This window comes from Numenius arquata, chromosome 6 (assembly GCF_964106895.1).
Source record: "Numenius arquata chromosome 6, bNumArq3.hap1.1, whole genome shotgun sequence".
NCBI classification, from domain to species: Eukaryota; Metazoa; Chordata; class Aves; order Charadriiformes; family Scolopacidae; genus Numenius; species Numenius arquata.
This window is the reverse complement of record NC_133581.1, coordinates 16,978,427-16,990,969: the sequence shown is the minus strand read 5'-3', so window position 1 is coordinate 16,990,969 and position 12,543 is coordinate 16,978,427. Positions and strand designations below refer to the sequence as shown.

Here is a 12,543-nt window from a genome sequence, read left to right as displayed (position 1 = left end):
TTTGAACTCACTTAAATATACTCTCTGCTTGACTTTGCAAATATAGCATTTACTATAATTTGTTTAGCTTTAAATATTACATGCATAAGACAGTATCTGTGTCATGTAAATATGTTCAGTCATCTCCACCCCTAGGATCCTGGGCTACAAAATGATATTAGTAGATTAATTTCTAGATTATTTAAAATATACTGTCTAAAATAGTCCTAGTACATTTATATTGGCTGAGTTGGTGTGGTTTATGTGTTTATATATGCTGTTCTCAAGTACTGGATGGTTTTAGTATTAATGGGCTATGATTATGTTGAACACTGCACTGGCCAATATAACTATTCAAAACTAGAGGAGCTTTTAAACACAATAACAAAAAGGAATGCTGATTTGTGGTTAAGTCCCAGACACAGCTTAAGTTAAATTCCTGGCTCTGCCACACAGATGCCACTGTGATACCTCAGGCAAGTCACTTCCTGCACCTTAGCTGCAAAAGAGGGAAAGAATATTTTCTTTTTCCCTTCCTTTCTCTACTTTGTGTGTTTAATCTGTCAGAGCAGGAGCTCTCATGCTATGAGGAACATACTGAAGCTGACACAACGAAGGTCCATCCAAAAGGGAGGTAGCTCATCAGACTGTCATACCCATGGCATACAGGGGAATCACTCTACCAGGCTGGGCTGCTGGCTGATCACTAGAGCTCACCGGGTGTAGCATCAGCTAATAGTGATAAGATGAGGGGTAACAGTTTTAAACTGAAAGAGCATAGATTTAGGTTAGATATTAGGAAGAAATTCTTTACTGTGCAGGTGGCGAGACATTGGAACAGGTTGCCCAGAGAAGTTGTGGATGCCCCATCCCTGTAAGGCTAGGCTGGATGGGGCTTTGAGCAACCTGGTCTAGTGCGAGGTGTCCCTGACCATGTCAGGGAGGTTGAAACATGATGATCTTTAATGTCCCTTCCAACTCTAGCCATTCTATGATTCTATGATTAGCTGGGCATAGAAAGAAAACATGGGTTCATAGCCCTGTGCTGAAACAGTGGGATACTTTAAAGATGTGAAAAAAGTCATTGTGATCATATTTGCTCTAGATCTGTATAGAAGTAATGCAAATCTCTATTTTCTTATTGAAAGATGAAATGTGTTTTGTCACAACCCCAGTGGGTAGGATGCAGGAACAGAGGATTTGAGGAAACTGTATTTGCCATCTTGGTTTCCTGAGCTGTAGGAGGGACAGATACAAAGTATCTGAATCACCTCTTTGAATCAGGTGTTCATATTCTAATTTCTATTAACTGCCTATTTTTCTTATCTTCCCTTATAGCCCTAAGTAGGAGTCAGACAGCAAAGGCTCTTTTTGTCTTTCTTCCTGCGATCTCAGCAGAACAGGATCATTTCCGTTTTACAATTTTTATTTGGGGGGAGGAGGAGCATGTAGGGTGACAGAAGATATGGACTTTGCATCTCCATAATAAAGGGAATATAGCTTCCTTTACTCTGAATCTTTCCCAAGAGCTGAATAGATTCCAGCCTAAAAAGACTCCAGCCTGAGTACAGACCTTTCAACTCCATGCACTTTTCCTCCCTAATACTCAACTGCAAATGAAAATGAAATACTTTCATTCCAGCAAGATCCCTCTAAAAACAGATCTTTGACAAGGAACTTCAGTAAAGGATCATCCTCGTACACCAAACCCAAAATTTTCGATTTATGTTAGAATGTTCTTTGGTGCTCAACTGCAACACACACACACAAAATAAAATGAAGATATGATCTTATGGTCATTTCCATTTCTTTAACCTGTAAGAATGAGAAATAAAAGTCTTCTGTGTAGCACGCTGTGCACACGTTGTTCACTTAAATCCCTCTACTCTGATCCTCTCTATGGGGTATTTAGTTCATACAACTGTTCCACATTCTATCTCGACATATTCACCACTCATTTCCATTCCACATCAAATGTAAACAGTCTATGCACAAGAATAATGGAGGCTACGTTTCAAATCTTGCTTGGGTTTATCTTTGAACACCAGACAAAACAGACTTTATGTGGTTTAATAAAAGATTGAATCATCCCAATTTGCAGACCTTACATCCACTTGCATACCTACTCAAATATAAACCCAAACGGCAACTAATCTGAAGATTGTTTGAAAGATTATTGACTGGTAATGCATTATTTCATTCCTCTATTTCCACCCCTCCCCAAACTCCTAGATTTTATAGGATATATTGCATGTTACCTAAAATTCCTCTGGGATTTCTGCTCGTAATAAGCAAGTAGACAGCTATGCAGATCACAAGCACGCAGCTCTTGCCAGTTTTAAGAATTCAAAAGTCATTAATCAGATACCAAACACGGAAGGCATCAATGAGATTGAAAAAAAAATTATATTAAAAAAAAAAAAATATATATATCACAATCTGTAAAGTTTTAAGCTCTGTCTTCAGCGTCATGCTTCCCAACTACTGTCTGCATCTAGAAGCACTAGAAATTTGGGGTAAAATCTATAGCAACTCAATCAGAAAGTCTCCTCTTCAGAGGTATTTCACTTTTGCCTTTTTACTTTTCAGAAACTATTTAGAGGAGCATCACAGATCATTGCATGCAAGTGAATGACCAGAGCTTAATTAGTCATTGCTTTTGAATGCTAGCACAGCAACTGTGTGTGGGCTTGAACTACCTTCAGTCACTGCTCTCTAGAATAAAGATAATATTTTGTCTTGCTTAACTTTATTTTAGAGCACTGAGGAAGCATGTACTCTCAGTTCCTGCAAATAAGCTAATGAACTACAGTATCCTCATTGTCTGTAGCTATTCATATTCAATGCTAGATTTCTCTTTTTGATATAGTCACATTTCCTCTGATCCAAGAGCTGACACTTCAGAAACAGACCATAAAACATCACGATGGCTTGTGACATTGCTCTGTAGGGCAGGTCCGTAACTATATCTAAGCTACTGCACCTAGATCATATCTTACAGATTACAGATAGTACTTAACACTAGGTATATTAAACCATTTCAAAATTCATGCAAAAATTCATTGTTTTTCATTTGTGATGCCGTAGGATCTAATGATCTTCAAACAGACAAAATCAGTACTAACAAATGGATGCAAGGGAAGTCTATTCCAAAGACCTTACAGTCTTCAAGGTATGGTGCTGCAAAAACTCACATACATGAACGTCCTCTAGCCAGGCACAGGAGTCTGCTTACACAGCCTTCATAAACAGATGAGGTCTAAGACACCGTACAGCAATGTTCAGCTGCATGGGGCTGTATGGGTGATCCAATCCAGCAGCAAGCAGCTGCGTATAACAACCTAGCATAAAAAGGGCTATATTGAACAAGACTAAAGTTTATCTCCCCCAGGTCTCTTGTTTCTTGTGCAAGGCTTGTAGCAGTCTTAAAAAAAGAATGTAAGAAAGTACATCAACATAAACTCATGTTTTTCCTTTTTTTACCAACTTATCACTGACTGCTGTTCAAAGTACTTGCTAAACCGGACTTTACATACAGACATCCTATTTAATATGCCTCAAGCGAACCTTTCTCCATGACTTTGCCTAACCTCTCTCAGTTTGTTCCTATTCTGGCTACCAAAGTTCTGGCAGCAGTGAATCCTACAAGTAATTATTTTTTGGTTTCATTTTTACCATATATGCCTGATAACTTTTGTAGCTGGGGAGATGGGAAGCATAGGATACTGGAAATGGAAATCTGCAGTTTTTCCTTGTTTTCCCACTGAAATATTATCAGATTGGTGAGAGAAAAGCTATTAAAAATTTTAAGGCTGCCTAATGACCTAGATTGATGAAGGATGTGTTTAGTTGTAGTCCAATTTATAGAAAATGGGCATCCTCCATCACAATGTTCAGCACCAAAATTGCTTCCGTATGCTTGTACTTCGGCATCTGGAAAAAGATTAAGGATTAAATTAATAGGGATACTTAATCTTCCACATGCCTCTTACTATTCCTCCACATCCCCTAGGTTATTACTTACGCATTATTGCAAGAACTAAAAACAAGAAGAGTACCTGCTTGGCGGTGGTTCTTTTGATTTTTATTTATTTCGCATATCTTTTAAAATTTCCATACAAACCCACAGTTTTTAGTTCTGTTTCTGGGTATCAGGAAGGCAAATCCTCACACAATATTCAATGCCTGAACTGCCTAGGCATGTTCAGCCTGCAAATTGCTGAATATTTCCATGCCAGACACTATCCAAAGCCATCTCTTCCAATAGATGACTCGCAGCTCTAATCATGGTTTCCAGCACTGACCAGAAAGTTAGATGGTTGTTTGTCAGTCTTTTATCATCGCTTTTTCAGCACTGCTACTCAATTAAAAATAAAGCCAAAATGTCCCTGTCCATTGCATGCTGATGTGCAAGGTGGCCATTGCCAGTCAAGGCGTTTTATGAAGTTTGCACTAATTGTTATGTTACAACAGGAAGCACAGTAACTGTTCCCACAGGATACAGAATGCCATAAAAAATAGACAAAAGACCCCATCAAAAATAGGCAAAAAACCCCTATGTGAGACAATGCAGATATTTCACATAAAATTCGAAGACCGGCCACACAAAGAATTTCTTTAGGTGAACCATCTGTCAACATGAAACCTGGTATTTGTGAACCCAGGTAGGTAAGATAATACTTTTATAAGTAAAATGGTAAACTACCTAACGTATGCTCTTAGGTTTGTAAATATAAAGCATCCGATAATGATATATATATATACACGTACAGATCTGTATTTCCATTTATGATAGAAATGCTGCCATGTAAGTAAGACATCCATGTTACTGAGCAAAACTGTATCACAACAACCAAAAAGAAAAAATCCTCTCAAACGCATACAACTTTGATAAAGGTTACTGCTTCTGCCTACACTGATGAAGGAAGCCTTATTCAGGCTACCTCATGTTTTGATTAAACAGCCTCCTTCACAGCCTGCCAGGTCAAAGGAAAGACTCCCACCACCTTTAACAGGCTCTGGAGCATGTCCTAAACCTTTCTGCGCTGGATGGGATGGGAGTTCATTACTAGAAATGGCACGATTACCATTTACCTTGTGATACAATAAAATAGCAAATTTAACAACATCATAGTGAAATTCCTCTGCAATATACAACTGAAGTTCATATATTTTAGAGCGAATCAACAAGAGAAATAAATTAGATATGAAACCTTTTGCAATGGGAAGCTACTAGTTAATTAGAAAGTAATTAATTAGAAAGAGCAGGAAAGGGCAAGAATAAAATCAGAAACTGGACCTAGACTTTTCAATGGTCATTCTGTTCATCTGGACTGTGTTTAACAGGGTTCCAACCCAACTGGTTTCTAATACATTTATGGATAGAATCAATGCTCTGGTGAAACAATTACAGAAAAATATTTAGCCAGAAGAAAATGTCATACGACGTATGTAAACGTTATAAGATGCAGGTCCCCACCACTTTTTGAAAGACACCTTAAATAAAGCCTTTGCGCTTACTTCTCTTTAAAGGTTCCATACTCAGCACTCTCAGGGAAAAACGTATCATATTATCATATCCTTACAGTTTTACTGATCATGGGATCTATACATCTCACAATCAAATACATTGTAGATGGACGACAGAAAACCAAATCACCATAACCAGAACTCAAAAGAACTGTGCAAAGAAGAGAACTTCCTTTCAGCTTTGGTTTCCAAGATCAGTTCAGATTTCCAGTGGGCAACTCAAGCAGCGCGGTGGCATCCATTCTAGGGTAGATGCTTTCACATGACAGATTTGCTTTTAATGGGTTTTAAAAAGAAGGTGCAATCTGCTTTTAAAGTATATCTTAAAAAGTGAAACAACTCTCCATTCAGTGCTGCGCTGCATGTCTGAACTTCTGTATGTTGCTCTTTGGGTTTTTACCAGTCAGAATACAAGGGTTCACATTTTCAGCTGTAAGCTTGCAAAAAGCGCATATGCTTGAAATTATTATTGTCTTGCAGAATTTTTGGTTTCCCATTAAAAGGTGTCCCATTTTTCACTGTTACATACCTTCTGCATAAACAGAAATCTCCATTCAAATCTCTACAACTTAAAATTTAGCTGTAGACAACTTTACTTATAATGTTCCATATAACTGAAAAAGACTATTACAAGATTTTAGTTGTGACCTTGGCAATACTGATATTAATACTGTACTTACTGTCAGGTACAGGAATAGTTCTGAGTATATAGAAGGGACACCCAGAAAATTTCTTTGGATTGCTGTAACTATTCTTAAAAGGCAAATTTTTAAGTGTCCAAATCATTGCAGAAGGTTAAGTCCTATTTTTAAAACAACTTCACAGAGAATAGAGCATAATGGCTACTGCTCAGAATGGTTTTTAAAATTTTTTTTGTAAATCAGCATTCTCTTATTCTGCTCTGAGAGGTCCACAGGCAGGACCTACTGACACGGGGGGGAGTCTGATATGTAGGCACAATGGACTGTTGAGAGTCCAGGGAGTGCCAGTTTTAGCCCTCACTCTATATTCCAGATGATTTTGTACAGTGCCCATATTTAAGACGGAACTATCTTAGGGCAGCCAAGCAACAAGCCCAACTGATTATCTGAAAGTGCAAGCTGCGCCTCTTATATCTAAATTAATGGTCAGCAAAAGGTTGAAAAAGAACAGATTGATTTATTTTTAAAAGTTAGCATTACAGTCATTTATACCCAAGCTAAAATTAAAGCAGTGAAAAGAGAAGAAGAGATGTAGCCCACAGAAGTTCTTAAGTGGTTTGTGGGCTTGTTCCTGGATGGAGCTGCTGGGCACACCCAGCATTAAACCACTGGCACGCAGAGCTCTCTGCGTGAGGATTAACAGCACTGAGCACACACAGCTGTGCCTATCTGGAAAAATTGTATTTGATTTTGATTTTGGTAGCAAGCCAGCAGCGGCCAGGTTTCTTGAGAGTAGGCTGAATAGTTACCCACAGATGTTTCAGGATAAGGAGAGAGAAGGCTGCTCACCACAAAAAAAAATAAAATTGTTTTGCTGCTGTAATCCTGCACAACAACATTCTCTGAGGGACCAGACCAGTGTATCTATATGCACACACTTGGACCACTGCTACTTAGTGGGGTCTGTGAGCTCAGTCTATGAGCTCAGCTCATGGGCACTGCACTACTGCTGCTCCATGCCTTTGGACCAAAGCTGGCTGGTCTCCCGACAGATCAGGGGGTGGGCACAGCGGGGGCTGCAACTGCCTGCACTCATCCATGGCAATACACCTTTAGAAGAAGATAGCATTTGCTACCCTCAGCTTTATAAGCAACAGATAACAACGGCAAAGTCAAAATATGCCGTGATTACAAACTGGATTGTGATTTCTTCTCACGAAGGCCTATCAGGTTGTGCAGTTTCTAGTTACATTTACAAAGCCACCTTTTCAGTTGCTTGCGAAAATCACAAAATTCTACAGGAAGGAATCTGCAGGAAGGTTCCTCCAAGCGTGATTCCTCCCCCTGGCTTTTGCATATTGGGAAACTTTATTTACATTATCACAAATTGTATATATTACAAGGTCAAAGTTTCATTCAGTGCGCAAGACAAAGAGACTCTACAGGACTCTCTCCCTCACATGAACATATTCCTAAATTTAAAAGAAGAAAACATGATTTTTTTCTGATTTCAATACTTGGAAATTCAGATTTTTGCCATGAAGTATAATTCCTGCCAATACTCTACTGTTTGACTCTAAGCATTTTATTTTTAAAATGTCCCTTTCACGTGCCATCCCCTCGTACCTCGTACTTTGCTTGTGCCACAAGTACAAAAGCTTTGCAAGAGTGACATGATGTCCCAGAAACATGATTAAATACTTTTGAAACTGGAATTATTCGTATTTGTAAATGCTTCTCGAGTTAAAATCCACCTCCACAAAAGCCTATAGCAATATACATAGAATTGCGTTCTGCCTCAGTGACGTGCAAGTAGCAGATCCTGTGCTGACAGCAGACATTCATAAGCAGAAGCACCCAAAAGATTAAAAAAATGAAAGTTCAGGGTATCTTCCCTTCCTGCTTTAACACAGACTTTCTGACAACTGTACACCAGCCTTCTGCTGCAAGGAGCATACTAATGATCATGGAGAAAGATCTATCAGAAGAACTCATCTTATTCCTGTGGCATGGGAAGTATCATGTAATTTCTTGCTGTAGGAAGAGTGTCCAAATAATTTCAGAAAGCTATGGCTCATTTTAAAATGTCTTAAAGGAGATTTTTCAAAGGCACAAAAGGTGGTTAGATGCTAACACTAGCCTACACCCCTGAAAAGCTCTCCTTCAGAAGTCCAAGATTCAAAACTAATTCACAAACCAAAGGGGATGTAACTGTTTAAAATATATAGTCACCTTAAAAAACAGGTGACATAGATATCCTTTATATATTGCTTAGCTCAGGAACGGGTTTAATTGTATGCTGAAATTATACCATGTGCGTTACGGGAAAGAGAAGGCCAATCTCAGAGAGCAAAAATACCAAAAAATTAGCTTTGGCCACCACTTGCAGCTGCAGCAAAAATGTCATTTCAGCATTGCTGGTGTGTTGTCATGTATACCACTGTTTGCAGAGTCCAACCGAAATTCTCTATTTTTAGCCTTTCAGCTACTTTGAGATAAAATTCCTGCAGATAGCAGTAGCTGTATAGGGCAGATAACATACAACTCTGAAACCACAGATGACCTCATGCAACTGCAAAGAAAGAAGGGTCTGTTACTTAAAACAAGGCTAAAATTTAACCCACCAATAATAAAATTAAACAGGGAGTGTTTTACAGTCCCATTACAAAACATAAAACAACAGTCACTATAAATTCACAGTGTACTTATTTCTAAGGATGTAAAAAGAGTAATTAATAACCCCCAAACAGCTTATCTCTGAGCCAGTACAACACCAAAGCTTTCCCAGGCTCATTGGAGATTTTACAAATAGCACTGAGAAGCTATTTTAGCTGTCATTTGAGAATTATTTGTCCAAACTGAAAAGTTATTGCTCTTTGTCACAAGTCACAAGGCATTTTTTAGTGTTCCACACTTTCAGTTGACATTACGGAGAGAAAATAAATAAATGTAATCTAAACTTTCTGGAAAGGGCTTCCATGTGTAAGAACGCTTACCAACCACAGGTCCAAGTGAGCACTGCACAGGGACGACTCTTTGTGCAAAATGCACCTTACCTTCCTATTTTCTACTTCACCCTTTCTGTGTGTCACCTTCATGGCAAAAGTCACCTGTTCCCTTTAAAATGCTATTTATTTCCAATAGATTGAAGTCCAGTTCTGAGTACTATCATTCAAGTTTATCTTCAGTATTTAAAGAGAAATGTGTAAGGAACAGATATGTCACAAGTGAATCGATACAGATCAGGGTGGTCAGTTCTCATCCTTTGGGATGTTTTGTTCACATCTCTCCTTGTTTGCAGAATATTTGACAGATATTTCTTCAGAACAAATCCTTCATGAGGTGATCACATACATCTGAAAGCTCTTTTCCTCAAGAAAAAATTTCAGTCCTTAATGAAAAGTTCACTCGAACAAACTGTTTAGAGGAGTGAAATAAACCTAAGGTAGAGAAATTCTTTCACTCCCTCACCAAATCACTATAAGGGATCAGCAAAGGATTCAAATCATTTCTCTTAACTCTCCCTTTCTTTCCTTAATACCAACACAGGCAAACCTATATTTTTAAACAATGACGTAGCCTCTATCTGCCATCTAATTTTGCAAGGACAGCCAGCATTGAAATAAAGGGTTAGAAAGCACTTAACTGTTAATTTGAGATTATAGAACAAGTCTGATTTTTTTGGGCTTCACGTCACTTGAAAGGAGAAACTCCATTTGTCATAAGGAATGAAAACCAGGGCAGAACAACGTTTGCTATCACTCTAAGGAATTGTAGGTGGAGTTATACAAACAACAGAGAAACGATCAAAGGGAAATCTTAGGAACCATAATATACTGAGGTATTAAAGGAATAGAGCCTTTTATCTATTGTGGAGGAAGGAAGTAGAGCATTGAGACATGTAATATATAGAATTAAAAATAAAAATCCAAGCAAGTCCCAAAAGAGATCAAAATTAATTAAAGCCTGTTTTTTTCTTATTCTGTTAAAATGGCAAGAAAGAACCAAAAATGCAGTCTCCCATAAAAATTATGCTCCATCACCTGGAAAAGCCAGGCATTCAACTCTATTTTAAGCAGAATTTTCCCCCACATCCTATGAAACAAGCACTGTTCGATTACAGACCACGTCCTCATTCACTGCCAGTCTAACTGAGGCTTACCTTGTCCTCCACTCTGTTCAGCCTGGCACCAATCGTGTTATTCCCCCGATCTTTGCTTTTTTCTGTGGAACAAGAAACATTTTTAAATTAATATATGGTGGTATAACAAAATAGCAGCAAGCCACAACAGGGTGTGTTTAACTAGCCCACCAACGCAGTGTAACTGAACACCTTTGCCAGGCTGGTAGTTCTATTCCTTAAAAGCAGCTTTTTGTTTCTTTTTATAGTATTAGCCCACACCATGGCTTTTAATAGCCCTTAAGTTTAAGGCACTTTCAACCTTAGTTTTATGCTTTAACCTGGGAGAACAAAATGTTTTCCAATTCAGTTAGTTAATGTTTTAATTGCCATTTAAAAACAATTTGTACTATACAAATAATCTACAGGAAACTTGAACAATGCATTTGATAACATTTTATCTTTTTTCTCCAATAAACTATGTAGAAACATGAGTTTGAAAATGACAGTAACAAAGAGCTTTCATTAGCCAGACTTGTCACAAACAAACAGTACTGTTAGTACTTTGTGCTCCTTTCCCAGTTTCTTTTCAAATCTACCAAAGCTCTATGTGAATATTACTGATTTCGTAGAAACTCTGTAATCATAGCACATCATTTGATTCAAAATATGGTCAGTCTCAGAGACAACAGAGCCAACATTTTAAAAACTTCTGTGGAACTAGGTGTGTTGAATATCTAAATAAGAACAACCCTATTTTAAAGGTGTTGATGACTAAATATTATTGTGGATGCACAGTGGACTGCAACTGGTCGGCACAGTTTAAAAATTTGGCAACAAAATAAAAAGTATTTTAACAAGTATTTTCCATTAGTTATATCTTAATCAGATTAATTTTAGACAAATTCTTTTTATTTACTTACCCGAGACAGAGATAAAAAGAGATGGCTTCCCTATGGATTGGTCCAACCTATAAACCAAAAAGAATGATTTTTAGTTTTTATCAGCCTTTCTCTAGCTGGAGCGGGGAGACCTCTTCACAAACAAGCAAAGTGAAGTTTAAATAGTTCTGGTTTGTACTGTAAGTGAAGCAGTTGCTTTGGGCTAAGAATAGCTTGAAATTAAAAAAATAATAACAAAATGGGATTAGATTTAGATCGGTCTTTGCCTTCTTTAACCACTGGAAATTTTACCATGCTCATTGCTTTTCCACATGAACAGCACTGTTTCCTGTTTTCCTTCTTCTTCTGCAGTGTACTTGCTGCTTCTATCTGTCGTCTCTTAGTTTGCTCTTAAGTGCAATTCTACCAGAGCAGGTGACAGTATTTCACTCTGTATGTATAATACAGCCCCAAACATAGAGGGATTACAGTGTATAGTCAAAGCTAGCAGGGACTGAGGCAATACATGTAAGTATAATGAAAACTGTAAGTCCCAATCATCAGATTTTTAAGGTCTTTGCCTTTTACTTCCTGCGTGAAAAGAAAACTTTACTCGAATGCCGGTTTATATTCCATAACTTTGCACAGCGCTACCAATAAGGCACCTGTAACCCTCCCAGTTTTTGATCCCTGGCCTCAGTCACTGATTTATTTACAAACGTCCCTCTGCTGGTGTTTATGGATGCAGACACAACTTTATTGACATACCTCCTCTGTAACTCCTTGATTCGCACCATCAGGTTGAGGTGGCCCTGCGAATACTGCTCAATAACATCTCGGACATCGTAGGGCTTTCTAGCTTGCTGTAAAATAAAAAAAAACAAACATGCCTTTAAGCCACAAGGACGTAGGAATGGTCTATGGTAATGCAGATTTTTTTCAAGAGTGAACAGGAAGTTCTTTTAACCCCTTTTAACTCTGTGTAAACGTTAGAGATACTTTGATTGTTGCCATGATCACATATTTTTTTGTGGAATAATTATGACAGTTCTGATTTCATCTGCCTTCTTGTTACTGCAGGTCTACATGCCCTTCAAGAGATTATCTACCAAACTTGAGGCCAAAAGAGCTTGGAGCCAAAGTCTGCTCAGAAGTTTGTGGTCATTCTAATTTCTTCTTGAAATAAGGTTCATACTTCTCAGCCATCATACAGTAAAGAGGTATTTCACATGCAGAAGCCCTTATTCGCAGTCAGCAGCAAGACAGCTAGACTTCTCAGTTCAGCTCTCACCATGGGAAGATTAAAGCAGAGTCCTGGTTGAAAGTCATGACTGATTTCCTATTCCAGAAAGACTGGCTGAGCTTTCAAATCTACTGGGAAATACTGGGAAAA

General features: G+C 38.1%; 1 protein-coding gene across 2 annotated transcripts in view; it reads right to left on the bottom strand.

Moving 5' to 3' along the window:
* The window catches only part of KCNQ1 (potassium voltage-gated channel subfamily Q member 1), a 360,582-nt gene that overhangs the window by 90,976 nt on the left and 257,063 nt on the right, over positions 1-12,543 (bottom strand). For both annotated transcript variants that reach the window (XM_074148536.1, XM_074148537.1), the window contains 3 exons: positions 11,919-12,013; positions 11,193-11,239; positions 10,312-10,373 (listed from right to left, as the gene is read on the bottom strand). In XM_074148536.1, the coding sequence (XP_074004637.1) occupies positions 10,312-10,373; positions 11,193-11,239; positions 11,919-12,013 (204 nt within the window). The remainder of the gene's footprint in view (positions 1-10,311; positions 10,374-11,192; positions 11,240-11,918; positions 12,014-12,543) is intronic.